This window comes from Melanotaenia boesemani, chromosome 15 (genome assembly GCF_017639745.1).
Source record: "Melanotaenia boesemani isolate fMelBoe1 chromosome 15, fMelBoe1.pri, whole genome shotgun sequence".
Taxonomy (NCBI): Eukaryota; Metazoa; Chordata; class Actinopteri; order Atheriniformes; family Melanotaeniidae; genus Melanotaenia; species Melanotaenia boesemani.
In genome coordinates, this window is record NC_055696.1 from 20,530,585 (window position 1) to 20,554,192 (window position 23,608).

Consider the following 23,608-nt stretch of genomic DNA (forward strand, 5'->3'; position numbering starts at 1 on the left):
ATGACTGGATTCAAACTTGTATATCATGACAATGGGTGCCCTGTGTTTATAAGCAAACACATGTGGCTGAATGTCTGCAGGGGTGACATGTAAATTTCATCATCAATTGTTGGGGTATTATATAATTTTATGAGTACAGTTTGTTTTCACGACCATGGTGTCGGTACATTAACCCCACTTTATATTAATGAGATGCAGTGAATCAGTTAAATCTTTACAGTTCCTGCCTCTTATAACTCAGTCTGCACAGGTCTTTGTAGTCAGGTTTATTGGATGATGCGATAAAAAATATACATTTGTGCATGAAGCTTTAAATAAAAGATTTTTTTATTCAGTCCACAGAATTAATAGCTGTTTCCTTGCTAGGGTGAATAAAATGACTACAGGAGGCAACTTGAACAACACCTTTTTATTTTGGCATCTTTCAAAACTCCTCCATGAATGGCAGTTTCAGACTGAGGAAGAAAGAAAAATGTAAAGCTGACAGAAAAAGAAGAATGAAGCATTCAGCATGAACACACGGGGCTGGGGGAACTGCTTGCAAAATGCAGCTTTTTGGGTTTAAAAAACTTTCAGTCCAACATCTTTTAAATGCATTTTGCACATCAAGTTGTGACTTAAAGTTACACTGTTTGCATTTATAATAGTGATACTGTGAATAAGTGAGAAGCAATGATTTATTTCCTGCCATGTTTGGAGTGAAGTCAATAATTGTAAAAAAAAAAAAAGCCTCCTCAGCCCCATGCACCTCTTCCTTTTGCTCTTCTTTTTTTTTATTTTTTCTTTAGTTTTCTGGTTCTGCTTCTCTGAGAATCATTCAACACGTTCAGTGGAGAATAAAAGAAATGCTAACTCATAGTATCACAAATTTACACACAGCACAGTCGGGAGAATGCAAAGACCTCAGCCCGGTGAAACAATAACAACAAAACAAATAGAAAAGCTGGTTTGAGTTTGAGAGAAACATTAGAGCTCAGCAGGAGAGACGAGAAGAGGAAGGAAAATGCTTAAAAACGAAACCAGCTTGCTCTCCACAGGCCAATATAGTATACACTGCTGTACATGCTAACTCAATGAATATCCTTTAATATAGTTTTTTTGTCCTTTTAGTATAAAAACACATAGTGATTTCCATAAAAAAGGTTTTTGTCTTTCCAGAAAGAGCAGTGTTTCTCTCTGGTCGGTGTGTTTGCCCATTGCTGCACCGACATGGTTATGTATACATTATTTACATTTACAACCATATAAAAAGATGTATATCTCTTGTGTACATGTATTCCAAAAAACAAATACCTCAGATAGGTTCAGTTCTGTGGTGAAATATTTGTTAAAGTCTTTTAATATACAGCGACAGACAAGCTGAAACAGCAGGAAAGATGGCAACCCTGACTCAAAGAAAGGGTGTGAAACACGCAACGGTGGAAGAGACTATAAAGACAGTAGATGCTGTGCAACATATATTAAAAAAAAAAAAAAACATTGTTAAAATACAAGATCTTTGCATCTTTGGATCTGTAGTCACATCTTAAAATGGATTTATTCACACATCAGATTGACCGACACCTCTAACGCATATATGTCTTTTTTAGCTGCTGCAAGGAGACATATTAAAATATAATCTTCTATCCATCCATTTTCTTACAACGTATGTGGGGTCGTGTCGCGGGGGCAGCTGCCTAAGCGGGAAGCCCAGACTTTCCTCTTGCCAGCCACATTTGCCAGCTCATAAGGGGGATCCCGAGGCGTTCCCAGGCCAGCAGAGAGATGTGGTCCCTCCAGCGTATCCTGGGTCTTCCCTGGGGCCTCCTCCCGATGGGACGTGCCTGAAACACCTCACCAGGGAGGCGTCCAGGAGGCATCCTGACCAGATGCCTGAGCCACCTCATCTGGCTCCTCTCGGAGGAGCAGCGACTCTACTCGGAGCCCCTCCCGGAGCACAGAGCTTCTCACCCTATCCCTAAAACAGAATCTTCTGCCAATTTATGTTTTGGTTCAGGAGTTAATAAAATTTTCTGTTTCTGTAGCTACATGCATGACAGATGGCAGATGATTAAAACCCAGAGTTATCAAGCTTCTACTTCAGCTTGCTCTAGTTTCAGCTCCAGAAACACCTGAATCCTTTCGTGGGAAAATACACTAGAGGTTTTAGCATCAGACTTCAGTATAAAAAGTGAAAATAACAACACAATCTATTTCTTTGTCACTCATTAGTAGTTTTCTTTCCTAGACCAAAATAAGTGCTTGTGTGCCATAAACAAACCAAACAGATGACTAAAAGGAAAGTATGAAGAAAGCTTTTCCAAGGTCTTCTCACACCCAATTTTTACGAATTTTCCCCAGATTTAAACACTCATCCACAACACTGTGGTATACTCAGGTCTGTACATTGTCACTGGTCTCACAAGCCAGGTTGATTATCTTAACTATTTGATTGGATTTGATTCCACGATGCATCACTGTGTTGCATCCTCAGTTTTCTTTATTACTGGACGCTGTTACGTTTGTAATCAGTGAATGCAAGCAGTCAGATGATTATGAACTCCTTTTTTTATTAAAATTATTTAAGTCTGTTGTTATTTTCTACTTGAGAACTTTATTGTTCCGCATTACTAAAGATTACTTTACTAATAATCAATTGTTTTATTGCTGCATCGATGCAAAAACGTCCACGTCCGCATCAGGATGCATCGTAGAAACGATTAACTTCAACACCTCTACGTATCTTTTCTTTTTCTTTTGACTGGTTAATATTGTTGTGTTGTTTGTATCATTATCAGAACACAAAGATATGTTATCTTGGGGGTCGTGGCTCAAAAAGTTTAGGAACCACTGATCTAGCATCTGTAATCTCCACATCTTTGCTGAAGTAAAGAAGTAAAGAAGTTGCATAGTGCAGTTTCTCAGCTGCGGGATGCTGCTCGACAGCGACGGCTTCAGAAATGCACATAGCAGATGTCACTGTGCCTTCAAACACGTCCAAAATGCTGGGTTTTAAGGTCTAAAAGGTATAGAGTGGAAGTTCACTTAGTAGCCTGGTCTCAAACCTTTGAGATTTTCTCCATGTAAAACTCTGTTACTGTGGAAACGAAGGACCAAAACTCAACAAAACTTTTGCGTTTCACTGTCTCAGCATTGTCGTGTACATGGAGTCTTTTGGGATAAATCTGTAGCTCTAACTGGACTATAAAACAATACCAGCCTGATTTTGTCTTGGCATCAGATTTGATAAAAAATCCTTGCCAATGCACATGGCTAGGGGGGAAAAAAAAAAAAATATCTCACGAGCATCAGCATCTTCGAACAAATCTGAAACTTCAAACTGACCTGCATCCTTTTGGAAGCTCTCTCCAACCCAGGAAAGCCGGAACACTTCCGGCTGGACTCCCTGGACTGTGCAGAGAAGTGTAACTCTGTCACAACTGGTGAAAATGTTGTGTTGTTAAGTATTTTATGATAAACCAGTGGTGGAGTGGCTCAGTGGGTAGTGGTCGTCTTGTAGCCTGAGGGTTGTCGGTTTGATCCTCGGCCTGTCGAGCTCATGTCAAGGTTGCCCTGAGCAAGACACCGAACCCCAAATTGCTCCTGATGGGTCGTGGTCGAGCACCATGGCAGCTTCCGCCAGCAGTGTGTGAATGTGTGTGTGAATGTGATGTATAATGTAAAGTGCTTTGGGTATCAATCCAGGTACAGTAAAGCTCTACATAAATACAGACTATTTACCATAAATTTAAAGTAGAAATCTTGTTTTTGACTGTTGAAATGTTAATAACTACATAAAGATGCAAAGATTTTGTAGTGCAACACACAGAAGACACAATGTTCAGCACAAATGGTTTAAAATCAGACATTTTTAACACAGAATATTTAATCATGAAAAACAAGAAGAAGTTAAAGTAGTGAATAGTGAAACACAACGGCCCCATCCTTTCTCACAGTGAGGTATTGACATCTACAGACAGATGTGGCTGGAGGTCTTTGCATTCGTACAGAGGGAAGATTCATGTGTTGGATGAGGGGTAACTGAAATCAGGTCATGTGACTCGCTGATGCCAAAGAAAGTCTGTGTGATGTGCTTCTTCTTGCCACAAGTGCATTGACGTAAGGCACAGGCACAGTTCCCCTCTTTCAACAGAGTGGCTCGCTTTATTTATTTATTTTTTTGTCCTTTTAAAAAAAATGTCCCAGTGCAAGAAACAAGTAGGGTGACCACCGCGGAGGTTCAAAACATTCTGGTTTTCTCTTAGTGGTTTAAAAATATTTTCATTTTCTTCTCTGTCAGTGGAGCTGGATGGTGATGTTTTATCAGGAGGACACAAGTCGGTGTAGACATGACATTATTCAGTCAGTTTAACGTCAGCAACTTTCATCAGAGGCTGATGCACCATGCTTGCAACATATCACGTTAAGTATACTGGTGTAGAGCCTCAGAGCTACAACAAAAAGCTACCTGATAATATCAGTGGGGTCAGGTTGTTTGACAGGAAATTGGGTAACTTTCTAGAGGAAGTGGAAAGAAAGAATGGAGGTATCATGAAGTGGTTCACTCAAACAGTATTACTGTTGGTAAATGCGACATGAATTAGACCTGACATCACAGCCTGTTAACTCATTTTAATTTAAGCCTGGCATCTCAGAGGTTTCTGTGTTTTCTCCCCACTTTAGCATCAGTTCATCCAATCAAACCTGGATCCTGATGTGGACGTGTGGTTACAACTACACGTACACATCAGGATCTACGGTGGCTGAGAAAGCTCAACATACTGAGACTAGATGACCACACTGCTCACCAAGTTAGAAAAAACTCAAATACACTGTGTAGCAGGAACAGAAACATCAGCAGAAATAATACGCTACGGCACACGGTTTTAAGGTTTAGTTTTTTTTCAGTATCTCATTTGATTTTTGATGGTTAGTGTTGGGCAAGTTCACTTGATTTCAGGATGTCAGAGGGGACAAATCACAAAGAAAAGTTAAACTCTGTGTTCCAGAGCACATAAATGGGACGTCACCACTACTTGATTTCAAATGCTACATCTAATTAATCTTAAAGATCCCTCAATATTGTCACTTTCTATAAACTTTGTACCTTAAAGTGGAGGTAAATGCACAGTAGCGGGGTTAAATTATGTTAATGTTTATCTAACGTAACGTTGAAATGAAATTATATCAGGTTGTGCAACTTGAATCAAAAGCTAAAAATAAGAGAGAAGCTTCCATCACAGCCATGGTACTTAAGTTAGGGCCACGTGGGTCTGAAATGGTCTCATTTGGTGAACCCTTTAGCTTTGCAGGTTTTTAAATCTTCCCTTTATTTATCTACCACCCCAACTTCCATTTTCACTGGACTGCCATAGAGGCAAGTTAAAGCTATTGATTTTTTTGCATCAAATTCTCACGGGTAGTCACATACTTAGTCACATATAATGACCTATCAGCACTTTGTCAAATGTTTTATAACCTGACAAAGCAAGTATTTGATAGTAAAACTGTGTTTTTCTACCTTTTTCTATGTGGTGGTTTGAGCTCAGGTGTGTGCTAGTGTGAGCTCTCACCATGTTTACTGTTTACTCCTTTGTGCAGCAATAAAGTGCTTCAGGGAGAATAGCTTGTGTGGATTTACATTTGCATAGAAAATAGATAAAAAAAAAAGATGCTTGTGACTGAACCATGTCAGACCTTTCATGAAGAGTTTAGAAAATCATGTCAACTCCTTCAAATCATGTTTCTTAAAACTTCTAATGTGTGTTAGGCTTTTAGTTTCAGTTCAGATAATCAGATTAAAATATTCCAATTTATTTGGTGTCATTTATCTGCAGTTGTTCATGTTACAGTGGAAAATTTCCAGTTTCTGGGCTGGTAGTCCATTACTGTTTAGTCTTCTGCTGTCTTCAGTGGGACTGACTTGTTGTCATGTGGTCATCTATCGATTTCTGTTTGCTTTATGTCAACGAACTGATACTGCAGTGAGGTTGCTTACTTCTAAAGCGAGGGCGTGCTGAAATCTTGGCTTCTTTTTAAACGGTTGGTGTGTTTGACTCCACAAATATTCAAGGACTTCAATCTAATTAGGAATGATCATCACCAGGTATTTGCAGAATGCCTTTTGGGCTTAATTGTGTCTAATGAGCAGCAAGAAATGAAAATATCTGAGCTGTAGAAGCTAATCGGGGGAAGATGAGAGGAGGTGATGACAGAGAAAAGGAAGGAGATTGGGAAGAATGGCCTGTCGCCATGGGTGATCACCCTAGTGATTCTGCGCCTGAAATGCTTGACGAGAAAGGAAACAAATCAGTGTCTTTCATAGTAAATCTCTGGAGTTTTCTTGCCAGGAGCAAATGTGTGTTTGTGAATGTACGTTGAGTGTAAGGTGTCTATCAGCAACTGTGTGCATGTGTAAGTTGCTCGTGTAGGACTATTGAGGTCAAGCTGATATATTACAAACACGCCTTTTATTAAATACTGTCCCCTGACGTGTATTCCCAAGAGAAAAGGGACAGATATTCTTTTATGACCTCTAGTCGTACAAACCTGCATTTTTTAAAAATCCCATAGAACTGAAATCTGTCAGCAGCTTTAATTCAAGCTTGTCTGGATTAGACTTTGAACATGGGTTGAGTCTAAGTGTTCATGTCAGAGTGTTTGTGATTGTAAAGTGTTGGTGTGTCCATCTGCTCTGGCAGTCTTTGTAGTTCTGTAAATGTGTTGGCTGTTAATCAGTCTTAGAGACAGGCGAAACGCATACATCGGTCTGTTCTGCCTGTTTCTGGGTATCTGTGTCGTTATTTATAAGTTTACAAATCAGTCCTAGAGGCAAACGTTGTTACTGATCAGGCAGGTGGATCCAGTGCCAGCCTGGGACAGGAAAAGCCTCCCGTTTGGGCAAACGCAAACCTCATAGACAGTCTGCCTGGTCCCTGAGGACGAGGAGCTGCTGGAGGCTTTCCCTTCTGGCAGCCTCATCAGGCGGATCCTTCGGGCGTCCAGAGAGATCTGAGGTGGAAGGAGAGAAGACTGGTCAGACTGGAAACAATGGAAATCTGGAATTCTAGTTTAAGGATGTTATTAAACTTGTTGGAGTTTTTCTGATGGGCTTAGAAAGAATTGCAAAGATCTGTGCTGGTGCAAGCAGGAACTGTTTACACCCCCACCTTGGCTCACTGCAGCATCCATCCCAACCAATAGATGTCACTGTTGAGAAAATAGCACTAAAGGCCCATTTAGCTCATCCTGAAGACAGATACAGATCATTTTGTTCACCTTATGCTTTATTTATGTGTGTAATTTTCAGGAATCTTGTGTTCATACAGAGTAAACCATCACAAACCATGGCTACCTGTGAAAGAAACAGGAAGAATCCACTGTGATGTCTTTAACGGCTGCACAGACCACTGCTGTCTACTGTGCTGCCTCCTTTAATGTCTCCTTCTGAGAATGAACATAATCAGGATCTCCTCCATTGTCACCATGTTTGACATTGTCTGAAACTAAGGGCCGGACTCAGTATTGAACTCTGAACTTCCCTATTAGCTAACAACCATGCTAACGCTGGGGATGCATGAAAGTATGAGGGCAGTGACTCTTGGAACTATGATTCATACTCACTTTGAGACACATTGCACCATCACTTTCCTTTGAAATCAATCTGTTCAGCTTTAAGAACCTGCAGCAATGCGGAAGGACAGTAAGCTGTCTGCTCTCTGATTGGACAGTCTGATTAGTCACCATCCAATCAGATTGATGTAAAAAGACGGAGAAACTTCACAATTACACCTAAAGTCTCGCACGTAGTTTTGTACTTCGCATTTGTGGACAGGATGTTTGCAAAAGAACTTCTATTATTTTCCACAAATAAGAAATGTCTTTTACAACCATGCAAATCCTTTCTGCACATTCAGAAACTTTTCAGGCAGATATTTTTTTTTGCAGGATAACAAATTTGATTTACAAATACAGACTGAAATTATTTGCAAACATTCATTTACAGCTGCAAAATCTTTATGACTTTATATTGAGTCCAAATAAATGAACCTGAAAACAGTTCTACCGGAAAGACAGCAACAGTTTTTCTTTTATTTGCTTTACTTTTAAATCAGTTTTTAATGTTTTTCTGACACATTCACAAAATACATCATTTTAAGTTTTGATGGCTAATTCAGATGCCTGTAGAGATGGGCCTGCTCACGCACCTTTTCCTTTCTGCTCAGTCTTGTTTGTTTGTTTGCTTGCTTGCTTATTTATTTATGTTCAAATAAACTTTCTCAATCAAAAATAAATAAATTCCTGTGGTCCTTGCTCAGCCTTAAAATTCAGTACACATCTGATGAATAGCAACCCATGTCTTATTACACCATGCCATTATTTATATGACAAAAGTTAGACAAATGCAGAATTCATACCAGGCCTAAGTTGTGCCACTTTCCAGCACAAAACAGCCTTAATCCACATTTAAACCAACTTGCAAGCATTATTCAGATGCTGAACAGATGTTACCATCACTAAGAGGAGATCAATGGCTATGATTCAAAGAAATGGATTCAACTTTAGAAATAGTTCATTCAAAAAACACAAAACATAATTAAAAAAGTGCATTTCACAGTCTGCTGATTCCCTCCTGGGCAAGAAGAACTAATAAAACTCCCAAAAAGTTGTTCTGCCACCCTCCCTACAGAAAAAAATCTACTCATAACTCATTCTACTCCCCTCACTAATTGGAACATAACTTTCTCACTCTGCCGAGCAACAAACCACAGCTGCACCAATCCAGTTTCTCTTCCCTCAGCTCCTTCCTCCTCCTTCCACCCCTCTGGGACTCGTGATGGGCTGGTGTTTCACTGGCCGCAGAGAGGTGGAGCTCTTCTGTCATAAAAAGGTAAAGGAGCTATTACTGGGCACCGCTGGGAGGCATCACCATGAAATGACCTGGAACCCTTTTTAAAGCAGAGTCTCAGCTGACTTCCCCAGACAGCTGCTGCTGAACAAATCATTCAACAGGAGGAGCAGAGAGAGTGAGACACTCCGGGAAGGGTTAGGCAGGTAAAGGTAAAACAGAAGACCCAGAAACAAAGACTTAGAAAACACCTCTGAAAGGAATGCCAACATTGTGATCACACCAACTCTGCATGGTGTATGTAGAATAGAAGGGACTGGTTTAGGCTTTGCTCAGATATTAAATAAACAATCACTGTTATTTGCTGGTTAGAAACCTGAACACCGCTTTAAATATTCCCTAGGAGGCGTCCTTATCCCCCCCTGAGCTGTGTGCTAATGAGTGGCCTCAGAAGTGCCCATAAAAAAGTGAGTGCAACTATTTCTGTATCTGCCTGTGTGCTCTGTGGGTGTCTAACAGCCAAAACCTTTCTGTAATTGCTGTGGCAGCGCCAGAGGAAATAGAGTGCGAGTATGCGTGTAAGACAGAGGTTTGATGAATGGACATTTGCAACACTAATGGAGTGTGAGAACACGACTAATTATATGCACTGCCCACCGTGAGTTCCACGTTTAATTTCTGACCACACAGCCATGAAAGCTGCAGGAGGATGTGCTACAGACGTGGTTTCAGAGCGCCACTGCCGTTGCTTTTAATTGGACTACAATGGATTCAAGGGCACCTTTATAACCCCCCACCATACACCAGCCCATCAATCTCATATCAGCAGACTGACTTAATGGTGTTTTTGTGGGAAACTTTTAAACATTTTCTTCTCGCTAATCCTTCTCTGCTGATTTCAACAGATCTGACACGACGGGTGCAACGTAAGGAGGGAAATCCTTTTATCAGTACAGCTGACTGTGATGAATGTGAGGACTGATGTGTGTAACGAATAAGGGAATGGTTGGAGGAATTTAGGAGCATGAAGGAAAGGATGAGGATGAGCCAACAGGAGAATTTGATATTAAATAAGCAAAGTTAAAGACACAAAGAAGACAGACAGAGGAGGAAGGAAGGAATAGAAATTGTTTTTTGTTGCAGATAATTGTTTTTGTTGTAATTTGCATTTTACACCCAACTTTTTTATGTATATAAAGTCATTCAACTTCAGGTGAGTAAGGTCACTAAAGTGCCTTACTCTATAACTGCAGGAACAATACTGCTCATTGGAGTATTAAAAACATGATAAATATCCCCAAACTTGGTGGACACCAGCAGTGATAAATGCTGTCAAGCCCCTCTACAAAAAGGGGGACCAGAGAATGTGCTCCAACTACAGGGAGATCACACTCCTCACTCTCCAAGGTAAGGTCTATTCAGGGTCCGTTGGATAGTCGAAGCTCGGTTTAAGGAGGAGCAGTATGGTTTTCGTCTCGGTCGTGGAACAGTGGAGCAGCTCTACATCCTCTTCAGAGTCTTGGAGGGGGCATGGGGGTTTGCATAACCAGCCTACATGTGCTTTTTGGACTTGGAAAAGGTGTTTGACCGTGTCCCCCGGGGACTCCTTTAGGGGGTGCTTTGGGAATATTTAGTGCCAGACCTCTTGTACAAACTGTCCAGTCCCTGTACGACCGGTGCCACAGTTTGGTCTGCATTGCCAGCAGTAAATCTGATCAATTTCCAGCGAGGGTTGAACAACACCAAAGGCTGCCCTTTCTCTCCAATTCCGTTCATAACTTTTATGGACAGAATTTCTAGGTGCAGCAGAAGTGCTGAGGGGATCCAGTTTGGCAGCCCAAGATTTGAGTCTCTGCTTTGTGCAGATGATGTGATTCTCTTGGCTTCATTGGGCTGTGATTTTCAGCTCTTGCAGGAGCAATTCACAGCTGAGTGTGAAGCGACTGGGACCATGGTCCTCAGCCAGAAAAGGGTGGAGTGTTTTCTCCAAGTCAGGAATGAGGTCCTGCCCCAAGTGGAGGAGTTTAAGTATCTCAGTGTCTTGTTCAGGAGTGAGGAAAGGATGGAGTGGGAGACTAACAGGCAGAACAGTGTGGCGCCTGCAGTGATGTGGACTCTGCATTGGTCTGTCATGGTGAAGAAGGAGATGAGCCAAAAAACAAAGCTCTCAATCTCACCTATGGTCATGAGCTGTGGGTAGTGACTGAAAGAACGAGATCGCAAATACATGCGGCTGAAATGAGTTTTCTCCGTAGGGTGGCCAGGCTCCCCCTTAGAGATAGGGTGAGAAGATCTGTGATCCGGGAGGGGCTCAGAGAGAGTTGCTGCTACTCCACATCGAGAGAAGCCAGATGAGATGGCACAGGCATCTGGTCAGGATGCCTCCTGGACACCTCACTGGTGAGGTGTACCAGGCACGTCCCACCGGGAGGAGGCCCCGGGGAAGACCCAAGACACAGTGGAGGGACTACATCTCTCTGCTGGCCTGGGAAGCATCAGGATCCCCCCGGCTGAGCTGGTGAATGTGGCCGGGGAGAGGGAAGTCTGGGCTTCTCTGCTCAGGCAGGTGTTCCTGCAACCGGACCAGGATAAGCAGTAGAAAATGGATGGATGGATGGATGGATAAATATCCTGTTATGATAGATTTAGAAACAGATAAAAAAAAAAAATCAGCGATTAACATGCAATTAATCGTGAGTTAACTCAGGACACTCATACGATTAATTGCAATTAATCATTTTGAAAGACTGACAGCCCTAATGATATGTTGAAAGTGTTATGCAATAGTTGCTTAAAACCAGTTAAAAGAACTGAATTGTTGGGTTTGTTAAATAGCTTAACATGAAAAATGTGAGATTTTTTTTTTCTTTTTTTTTTTAGGAAAATAAATAACCGAATTATCTCTCAAAGCTAATAAACCACCTGGCTCTCTACTGTATGAGACAGTCAGCTAGCTAGCTTTTCTGCCCCGCCCCTTAAAATATACACTTGGATGTCCAAATATTTATAACTTAGTCCAGCTTTAATTCCAGTGAAATAATAACATAAACAGGAATACATTTTTGAAAAGCAAGTTGAAATGCAGATGTTTTATTAGCTGTGCTCGAGCTCAGATAATCCAATCTATGCCTAGTTTATAAAAGTCTGTATGAATTACACTGTGAATTACTGTGCACCTACTAAATTAACACAATTTCTAGCTAGTGGAGTTGATGGCTAGCTGTGGATTTATTTTATCCAGGGTCATGGCAAATGAGAGTGAAAGGACCACCATCATCACCTGCTTTCTTTTACAGCTGGTAGTTTTAAGCTCATTCACCTAAGACAGCAGATAAACTGTTATAAGTTTAGTTTGGATTAACTTTGTCCTGCTAGCATACTTACATATTTGATTTGGTTCAATAAACTTTACACAGCATGTTTCATTTGAGCTGGTCTGAGATCTGTTAATTAACTTCTACAGAAGACAACCATGCAGGATGTCAGAGCAGAAAATGATGGTAACTTTCCTGATGGTTGTTCTTTCTGAAATAATCAGTGTCTATACTAACAATCCTTAAGCTCATAGCTTATGATCACCAATGTACACTGAGCCTACATTCCTTTCCCCTAGAGGTGTGAACAGGAAGCTTAACCTTTTTTTTTTTACTTTGTAACTCTGCAAATATGAAATTCAGGTCATTCTGTTTGTTCAGTGCTGGACTTTTGGGCCTTTGCATTCTCTTTTTTAAGATATAGACAGAATTTGGAGTCAAAGTTAATGCTTCTCTGAATCTGCAGTCCTGAAAATCACAGAAATGAATCAACACATTTATCCTTCTGACTACCAGTAGTATAAATTTGTCCTCTGTGGAGGACATTTGTAAACCTGAATATCTCCATCCCCCTGCACGCTATTAAACCCACTCATTTTGTTCTCTAAAAAGGACATTCAGGGCTTTTGAATGGTACCACATTTATAGGGGTGGGGCTTTGGGAACATCCTGTTTTTCTTCAAGGAAAATGGCATTCATTACCACAATCACATTTCATAAGAAGAGGAAAAGTAAGTGCATAACTTCTTTTTGTGCAAATGTAGTCCTGAAGTATTATTGTAATATTTCTTTATGATATCTCTTGAGAATACATTAAACCATTTTCTAAATGAATATAACAACATTTTACCACAACATTTAAGAGTTTGAGAATTGTCTTCTGTAGTGGACATTTGTAGCTATTTCCTGAATTTTGTTCTGTATTTTTCAATTAAGAAGAACAAGTTTCATTGTCAGAGTTTTCTCATTACCCTTCAAACAGTCGGGGGAATAAAAAAAAATATTGATTAAACAATTTTTTTTCTAGTAGTCAGGAGGTTATAAAGGACAGAAGCACTATGTAGCCTGGATTTTTGTCAGTATAAACAAGTAATGACCAACACTGGCAAAACAATGGTGTCTTTTTTGCAGATCTGTAGTTGGTTAAAAATGAATTTAGTTTCTGGATTTCTTCAGCCTGTTTTCCAAAAAAGAAATTTGTTCGAGTAACTTAAGACTAAGACTAAATATGGCCAAAAGGTGATAAAATCCTAGGACTGTTACTAAAGGAAAATGAAAGATGGTGTGCTATTACTTCAGATAAAAAGTAGAGAATAAAGCTGCCAGTGAGTCTCTACAAGGTGGTGGATGATCCTGTGGGCCAGTTTGTGTAATAATTTTACTATATTACTTCCACTTTCTCTGCCAAATAAGAAGTTTATTTTGCAGAATGAACATATATCTAAGCAAAACATTAAAAGTAAGACTCAAATATAGATCAAAGCTAACTAATTCCAGTTACTTTTCTGACCTTCAAACAGGAAAAAGTAAAAAAAAAAATAAATAAAATTATTTATTAGTTGACATACCTCTCCATCTTTGGACTCCAGTCTCAGCTCGTTCCTGCAGATGGCCTGAATGTCTCCTGCCTCGGCCAGGATCTGGATTCCTTTGGGGGCCTCCATCACCAAGGAGCGGGTGGGAGACTCCAGCCTGGACGAAAGACCATACAAAGGAAATGTGTTACTGGTCGCTACGTCAAATGTAGAGATGGGTGCACGTCAACTAGTTGTAAGGGATTTTAAGATCAACCTTTTCTAAACCGGGGGGTCCCAAAGGTAATTTCAGGGGGTCACTATATCATTGTAAAAACATATATCTCAAGTAAATGTAAATTTTTTTATTAGAGCTGTAAAAATGAATAAGTTAAAGGAAAGAGATTAACTTGTAATATTAACATGTTAACTTTCACATAAACACATAAACAACAAAGCTGTTACTCATGCCATATTAAAAAATATGAATTTGGTATTATCTTTGCCAGAAAAGGTGATTTTTCAGAATATGGGTGCTTTGTCACAGCTATTTACATAATCCATCAAAAAAAAAAACCTTTATCTCCCTCATTTATGAAGTTATTGACAGTTTCTAAGTCTTACATTTAGGTGATGGCTGCAGGATGACCCATTTGTATCACACAACCAACCACTCAGCTGTTGCAGAGGGGGTGGGGGGGTGAGGGTGTATGTTATTTTGGGGGTCGTGGCTCAGAGAGTTTGGAATTACTGTGTTAGATATTGGTGGATTGAAATGAGACATTTGGATGTTAACTGTGAAGTGATTGAACAGCACCTCTCTGCTTCCATCTAAGGGAAGACATTCTTGACCTTGTCACACAAATGATGGAACTTGTTATGGTTACTTAAAACAAACCTATTTGGTGGACATTGTTGTTGAAGAAGCTTTTTGCTTTTTCATGGTTTAGACTTGTCATTTCAATCATTAACCAGCAGCCACCACAGAGTTAACATTTCCCATGCTTCTGTTAGACTAACCTAAACTAAGCAAGTTGTCAGTCAAGTCGCAGGAATATCGAGCTATAACATAAAAAAACACTTAGCTAGTACAGCTGTGGAATTTATAGCCTCTACTTCTGCACAAAGTCTAAAGCTTTGAACCAATAAAGCTAGTTTTCTAGTTTCAGAAAACTGGTATTGCTGCTCAAACAGTGGTAGGAATTTATTGTCAGATCTCTAAAGGCTGTTTCATCCACTAAATTCTGCCTTCCTACAGGACCCACGGGGAATTTATGTAGACAAATTCATCCTTTCATTTCTAAACATATTTATCTCCTATCAGGCCAAACATATAAACAAAATAAGGTTTATATTATACTTATTTATATTCTGTGTTTTGACATTATTTGGTTGAGAAGCATTTAAGTAAAAATGAAAACTTCTGTTTGTAAACGAAGCAGGGAAACTGTAGCTATGATAGAGTTGGGCTCTAAAGCCTGAGAATGCACTGAAAATGTTGACAAAGTTTTGTGTTAAGCTGATACGTAATGAAAATAAAGACATATTTATAATCTGCTTCCATGACCTGATGTCCTAATTTCTCTAAAGGATGACCCAAGTAGTATGAGTTTATTAACTCTTTAATGCTGACTCTCCAGGAGCCAGTTGAGATGGTTTGGGTTTTTGGTTAAAATGCTGTTTAGACTCCTCCAGATGTTTCTGGCAGGAAAGGATCTTAATAAGACTCAGAATCCACTAGAGAGATTTTATCTCTCAACTGGTTTTGGACAACTAAAGTAAGACTTCCTTTAAGAGCTGTAGGAAGTTACTTGAGAGAGGTCTGCTCATGGATAAATCACAGAAATTGGATGGATGGACGCATCCTTATAGTCATGCAGACATGGTGAAGATGACTTGCTGGAGTTCAAATTGAGCATCAAAATAAGGAAGAAAGGGGATTTAAGTGACTCTGAATGTAGCATGGTTGTTGGTCTGAGTATTTCAGAAACTGCTGATCTACTAGGATTTTAACACACAACCATTTCTAGGTTTTACAGAAAATGGTCTGAAGATGAACTCAGATCATCTCCAACTGCTTTCTTGAACTTCAGTGGCCTCCACAGTCACCAGAGCTCAGACCAACAGAGCACACGAGAAATCTGCTGACAAATCTGCAGCAACTGTGTGATGCAGTCACATCAATATGGAGCAAGATCTCTGAGGGACGTTTTCACCACCTTGTTGTAGCTATGACAACAGGCAATAAGGCAGTTTTAAAAGCAAAAGAGATCCAACCCAGTACTAGCAAGGTTGACCTGATAAAGGGGCCAGTGCGTGTGTGGTCATTTGTCGTTGTCTGAGCCTTATTATGGACCGGCAACCAGTCCAAGGTCAAGGTTTAATCATAATGAAACCACCTCTAACCTTGGAGGAGACTCTTGGCTACTATTCAACCCCAACAATAACAATTAGGTGCACAACCTTATCCTCATCCTTATTCTTAACATTCAAACCTATCTGAGTGAGTTGGGTGGTACATAAAAAGAAAGAAAGAAACAACATTTCAAACCTGTCTTCATGGAAGCAGAAACACATGAAAGCGCAGATCATGAAAAGAGTGGATCTTACAGTTTCACATTAGAGTCTACCTCCACGCTGCAGTTCTCTAAAGAGGAAAACTCCTATTTATGGGGTTTTTTTGGACGGTCCTTCCTTGTACTCTTTTGAACACTAGTGACATCGATTCCACTATTAGGTGGTTTCATGCACTGTCTTGTCCCCGCCCCCAACCCCATGATATCACATCCAGGTCATGTCTTTGTAATTGTGTTTTCAGAACTTGTAAAATTGTTTCACGTCAACGTAAAGTTGCTTTGTTGTGTTTCAGCAGCGTATTCTGAAGTCTTTTGCATCTGCACATGTAAGTTTGCATCAACTATTGTAAAAGCGTTTCAGATTTTGTACAGTTGTTTTTTCTGAAATGTGAAGTTGTTTAGCCCTCATGTGTACTTCTGTTTTGTAAATGTAAATATTGTTTCTATGACGTAAATGTGCATCGTTCTTGTTAATTCTTGTTTTTATTTCTTATTATCTGGTTTTGTTTGATTGTGTTAAAACAAATTAATTAAGAATTAATTAAATCATGACCACTTCTCGGCCACCATAGTTAATAATCAAATGCTGTGACTGACCCCCTGTAGCTTTTCTTTGATTCCCTGTAAGATAACCTGCTAAACCCGCTGGATGCTTTATGAATTATCTTTGTCAAAGTTATCCTGCTGTATCAGTGTTAGGAAAATATAACAGCCAAAAGTTGACTAACAAATATCTAATCTTCTTTAATTAACCTCTTGCCCACATCGGTTGATGCATCAACACTTATTAACTTCCGAGTGTTAAATGTTAATAATAAAAAAAGATCTGTTTCAAGCTCACCACTGTGCTCATCTCTGCACTTCCTCTGGACATATCAGACTAATCATTTACTATTAGTCTCTTCTGATTTTGCCTCTATTAACAGTGCCAATGCAATCTGTTAGTATTCTGGCTGAGTATAAAACAGTTATTTGATCATCAAGAGAACAAAGACTGGGCTCCGATTTTACACCTTAGAAAACAAAAGGCTAATAACTGACACCATGGAGGAATTTCTGGGAATGCAGTAAAGCTTCCAACATTAGATAATAGAGAACACAGCAGGCTCACTGCTACTTCCTGCTGGTTTTTAATCGAAGCGAATAACGGATGATAGCGGAGAACACCCTGATCCCTCCACTGTACCTCATCCATTTAAGTGATGTTGTACTTATTATTCACCAAGCAACGTCTCTCAACACCTTGTTACAGATAGAAAGATACTTATGGAATGAAATCATGCTTGAAACAAACATTTAACTTAGCAGCAAAAAGAATAAATGAATAAACAGAGAAGAAGTGAGGGTATAAAGTTAAGAGGGGGGTCAAATAAGGAACAGTTGTTGCTAGAACCAGTCTAATGCTCTGAGAACTGGTTCGATTTTCCACAGCCACAGAATCACAACAGAGTCACATCATGCAGTTTAGAGTCTTTTCCAAGTTGCTGTTCCTGAGTTTGACTCTATCTCAAGTGTAATTAGAATTTCTGTAGAAGACCAGGGATACTGTTTGAGCCTGAACCGTTTTCCCTGCAAGCTAATGTTTTAATGTCATTAATCTAGTTTTAAAAAGCTTTAAAGAGAATGATTTGGTGTATGGTAACAGAGTTCAGACGAGCCCTCTGTTTTCTGACAGGAACATCCCCTGTGGCACACCTGTGCTGCTCACAGTGGTGTCCGATGTGATGTTCCCTAGCCTCACATACTGCGGCCTGCCTGTGAGGTAGTTGTGGATCCAGACTGGAGCATCCATCTGCATGTCCAGTAGCTTCCTGTTGAGCAGCATAGGTCGAATGGTGTTACAAGCACTGGTAGACAAACTGCAGGGGTCCAACAATGGTCCAACAACTGTGCGAAGGTGCCTAAGCACAATCCTCTTCAGCGATTTTATGATGTGAGGGCCACTGGTCTGTAGTCGCTGTGTGTGCTGGGATGCTTCTTCTTGGGGACTAAAACCAGACATGACGTTTTCCACCTGTCTGGGACAACCATCTGGATCCGGCTCAGGTTGAAGACGTGTTTGAAGATCCCACACAACTGAGAGGCAAATTCTTTCAGCACTTCGGGGCTCAGCGACAGAACTCTCTCCTCACATCATCAGCAGTGAAGGTAAAAAGAGGGGCAGGAGAAAGCCCCAGTGGGGGGGCAAGAGGGCTGAGGTGTTGATGATATGTAGTGTAGGGGAGCAGAGGAGGTGCATGTGGAAGAGGAATAAATGTTGTAAGTTACATGTTCCACAAAATGGTGATATTGTTTTGCTCTGTGTGTTTGCACTTCATTCATTCACAGACAAGGCAAGTTGTAAGTGGGGGGAAAAGGTAGAGGGAGGTGTGGCTCATGACACACTTTGGCCCAATCCCATTTCTCTTTGTTACCCCTTCCCCTACCCCTACCCCTTACCACTTGCCCCTTAAAAACAGAGCTAGAAGGGGTAGGGCTGAAAGTCAACCCTCAGGAATTGGGACACCCCTTCAACAATAACATACATCATCAGTAGTCACTAAAGAACATTTTACACTTGAACTGGAAGAAATATTACATAAAACAAAAACAATAAATATATTAAAGAATATTAAACATGGGGCTCAAACAGGGAAAACCGGCAAAACTGCCAGTAGTATTTAAAAAAAACTAGGAAAAAATATATTGTGGATCGTTGCTGTTTGTGAAGCTGAAATATCTCCCTCATCACTGCTGTCAGACCGCTGCTGCGACGCGACACTGCGTCTTTTTGACATATACACCGGGACACCTGCCTAAAAGTAATGCAGCCCACTGGGAACCCTTCCGAACCTCTCCATTAGAGAGTAAGAAATACATGAGAGCGTAAGAAGCCACTCAAATGCGTGAGTCTCACGGCCAGTGCGTGACAGTTGGTAGCCCTGTAAACAAATGGGGCATACCGGCTCGCCTGCACAGGTTAGTAGTTCACCACGGTCTCGTGCTGCAACAGGCTGCTGTCAAATATGACAAGAAAGAGATCACTCCTCAAGAGCGTTCAGTCGAGATACTTCATAGTGAAACCTATTTTCATACACAGGCTATGGTGAAGTAAGAAACTAATGAAAACTATCGCGGCTGGCAAACTTGCCGCATTTATTTTTTCCTTACAGTGCAGTTAATGGACTTATTGCTTATTGCGACAGGCCTATATGTAGGATGTAATGTAGAACTTTTGCGTGCAATTAAAATTAATTGTGTGTGCGGGCATACTCTCTTTTTCTCTGTGGCTTTTTTTTTTTTTTGGTGTGTGTGTGTGTGTGTGTGTGTGTGTGTGTGTGTATTGCCCTGCACCTCAAGAAAGTGTGATGTGCGTAGAAACACTTGCTTTCTCATATAGAACAAGAAATTTTTCATACCCCTCTGTTTAAAGTGTGCCTCTGAAAAATCTTTGTTTGAAGGGGTATATAGCCCTGCCACTTACCCCTACCCGTCTGTACTAAAAGAAATTGGGACACCAATTGGATTCAGCCTTTGTTTTGGTCTACAGGTGTTGCACAACAGCAAACCTTGCGGTGAAACTGTTCAGATTGTTGCCCCTTTAACTCTACTCAGGCTCTGGACTTTTTAAAAACGGTGGTCCCAACATTTGAGTTGTATGGATTGGATCCATATCCTCATCCTCAGCCCCTCACTGCAAATGGTTCTTTGCTTTGGTCCAGTAGACAACTGGTTCCAGCGCAGATCTTTAGCAGTTGGCTCTGAACCATCACAGGAACTAATTTGTTGCGGGAAAAAAAACATAATGAGTTTCCTGGTATAGGTGATGGGGTTTTCTAATTGAGCAAAGACTCACAAGTTCAAGCAAAGTAGAAGTAATATGGCATCATCTCTGCTAGCTTTGTGAAGAATTGCTTTTGATCTAGACTGTGGGGGATACAGGCCTTGTTAGTAGAAAATACCAGCTGTTCAAAGCACTTCATGATGACGGCGTTCTACACTAGGAAGCTCCCATAAATTTGGTGGTTCTTAGTCAGAATTCTTTGTTCTTCGCAACCACGAGAAAAAATTTGTCATTGGAGAAGAAAAAAAGATTCATTCGAAGAAGCTCAAAGGAAGTGAAACGACTCCAGCTCTGTTGTTACTCCCTTCTCTCTCATCTTCCCTTGTTCTCTCAGGTGGCTCCTCAGGGAGTCGGGCAATGAAATCTCACAGGCTGGTATTCTTATTCATTTCCCCTTCACAACCCCAGCGAATTGAAACCATGTCTCCTGTTCTTTTTTTCCATTTCCTTACTTCTGTCTCATTCTAATATAAACAGATTTTCATATTTCCCATAAAGCGAGCGGTACATATGTAAGAAATTTAAAGGCAACGCATGCTTTCTATGATGTAATTTTACCCATTACAGGAAAGCTCTGAAAAGCTGCTGTCATATACCTCTAAATACTCCAGCTTCCCATCTCCCTGTCTTTTTTGCTCTTGCTTTATGATTTCATATTTATTTCCATGTCATCATGCCTATTACTTTTACTACAGCCACAATCTCATTTCCTCCCAGCGATCAATAAAGTTTCATCTACGTCTCTGTCCTGTTCTCTTCTCCACTTTATACCACCTCATATCCCCTTTCTCCTTTTTCCTGGCTGTGCTTCATATCAACAACGAAGATCAAAGGTTAATAACTTTTCATGCTTCCTGCTCATATAGTCTGCCTTCAGATAACAAAGGTTTTAACATGACAGAAAGTGTAAACTTTCATGCCTTTTGGGTTAAAGTCATTCCTTTTCCCCTCCACTGTTTCAGAGAGCTGTTTGGGCCTATAAATATAAAAGCTATAGTGAGCTGGCATCTGCCATCTTTGAACCACAAAGCAAACTGGAGGTTAAATGTGGATTTTGGGCAATAAGAAGCTGATTGCTTTGCCTAAGCGAACAACCTGAACAAACTCAGAAAACAGTCTGTCCTTTCAATTAACAGGAGTTACTGAAAGGCAGAGAAGAAAAAGAAGCTGAAAAGAGGATGTAGATAAAATATCTTCACTTCACATTCACCAGTCCCTTTAATTTGGTACAGCCTTTCATTTGCTTGTTAACACACATAGCTAATTACATGGAAGCAACTCATTTAGGCATGTAAACATGGTCAAGACAAAGTTTTTTGTTTTACACTAGGGTTTACAGAGAATGGTCTGAAGAAGAGAAAATATCCAGTGAGCAGCAGTTGTCTGGACCAAAATGTCTTGTTGATGTCAGAGGTCAGAGGAGAATGGGCAGACTGGTTGGAGATGATAGAAAGGGAACAGAAAGTCAGATCAGCACTGGTTCCAACCAAAGTCTGCAGAACATCATCTCTGAACACACAACACGTCCAACCTTGAAGCAGATGGGCTACAGCAGCAGAAGACCACACCGGGAGCCTCCTGTCAGCTAAGAACAGGAAACTGAGGCTACAATTCACACAGACTCACCAACACTGGACAATAGAAGATAGAGAAACGTTGCTGGTCTGATGAGTCTTTCGGCTCCACATTCAGATGTTAGGCTCAGAATTTGGTGGAAACACCATAAAAACATGGATCCATCCTACCTTGGATCAACGTTTTAGGCTGCTGGTGGTGTAATGGTGTGGGGGATATTTTCTTGGCCCACTTTGGATATGCATATGTGCAAGAGCCATACAGATTAAGCCATACAGGGTTCACAGCTCATCTCTAGTCAGAGGAAATATATGCAAAGAATGTGGGACTGTTAGAGACTTCAAAATCCAACATCTACATTAACAGATAACAGCTTCTGACTTAAGAGAATTATAACTAGCCACACATGGGGTGAGCAGAGTTCCAGGAGTCTGTCTGGTCTTTCTTTTTGGGAAGATAATTTTGGACTTTTTAAAAATGTACGATTACTGTTATCTGAGAGAATGAAATTGGTCATTTTTAGCCTGTTATTGGTGTTAGTTTTTCTGTCACACGATCAGGCAGCAGTGTTTGTCACATAGTGAGACTGTTTGGGATTCAAAAATTACTCCTGAAAACAGTTTTAATGCATACCCAACTTAACTGGGTAGTTTTGATGCATAAGACTGAGTTTCTCTAACATTAACAAGAGTGTGGCACATTTTCATGATGTAAAACTTTTTTATCTTTCGGTCATAAGGGAAAGAGCCACCTCACATTTTAATTCAGCTTAAGAGTAAAAAAAAAAAAAAAAACCTACAATTTATCTTTGAGTCATCCCCACTGTGTTTTGCCTTCCAGTCCACATTCACTTTCCTTCTTATTGCTTCACATATATTTTCTTTATCTCTGCTCAGAATTGATCAGGATATCAATCAAACTTGTCCATGCCGACGTTTTACTCTCACAAAGACGTTTGTCTGATGCAGGGACACATCCTGTTGGCACGGCATCACTATTCAGAAAAAAATGATGGTTACGAATTTAAATAAAGAAGTGGCAGCTCTAAATGGGATGTGTGTTTTCATGTGCGTGGGGTGTCTTAGGGTTAATATGATATCCTCAAATAGGATCTGAGTCCTCGATTGCTACCTGCCAAGAGGTTTGGAGCGATTAGAGCGATTAGAGTAAGATTAGATTTTAGCCACGATCCAACGAGCTCACACGCTTTTTCTGACATAATTGGATTGTTTTGGTGATTCTTCATCCTGAAATAGGTGGTTGTCACCAAAGATGCAGAAAACAGCAGGAAGAATGTCAAATGATGTGAACAATGACAGTGGGCTTTGGAGTGATGCTCAGATATTATCTTCTCTTCTCTGGTGGGAATTATTTCATTTATTCATTGTTTCATAGAATGACTCTTAAGGGAAAGCAGCAGTGATTGATCACCGCTCATCTCAGTGCACACGCTACGGAAACTCTGTTATTAGATAGTTGTCATCAACGTCCTTTGCTGTTTTACCCAATTCCAGGAATTTGACTTTATTTTTCAAATAAAACCTTTCCTAAAATTTTAATGTGTTCTCTTGTGTTTATTCTTGATAAAATGTGTCTTTCACTCTTGTTCCCTTTTCCTTCTTTTTCTTCATCTTTAACCTTTTTCTCTCTGCTTTTTATTTCTTAGCTAGACACTTATTTTTATCATTGGGTTAGGGGAGTTAGGGTTTTTATTATTTTTTATTACTAATTTTCAAATACAGCTTTTGTTTTAATTGGATTATAACTGACTGAATTGGCACATTGCAAATGAAGGTCTTGATTTCTAAATTAATCGTTCACTGAATGCTAATGTTGTCAACCTTGTCTTATGCTAAAGTGCTGATACTGCTGATGAGCCCCTTTTCCACCAGCTAGGGCGGGTTGGTATGCATTTTTTAGCATTTCCAAAGTCAAAAACCGGGAAGGGTCCCATATATCCAACCTTACCTATCGTACTT

At 40.2% G+C, this 23,608-nt stretch overlaps 1 protein-coding gene across 4 annotated transcripts in view; it reads right to left on the reverse strand.

Annotated features, from left to right (window-relative positions):
* Positions 1–394: 394 nt before the first annotated feature.
* Positions 395–23,608, reverse strand: part of sgcd (sarcoglycan, delta (dystrophin-associated glycoprotein)) — a 409,702-nt gene continuing 386,488 nt past the window's right edge. For all 4 annotated transcript variants that reach the window (XM_042008370.1, XM_042008372.1, XM_042008373.1 and 1 more), the window contains 2 exons: positions 13,710–13,833; positions 395–6,990 (listed from right to left, as the gene is read on the reverse strand). In XM_042008370.1, the coding sequence (XP_041864304.1) occupies positions 6,805–6,990; positions 13,710–13,833 (310 nt within the window). In that variant the 3' untranslated portion in view covers positions 395–6,804. The remainder of the gene's footprint in view (positions 6,991–13,709; positions 13,834–23,608) is intronic.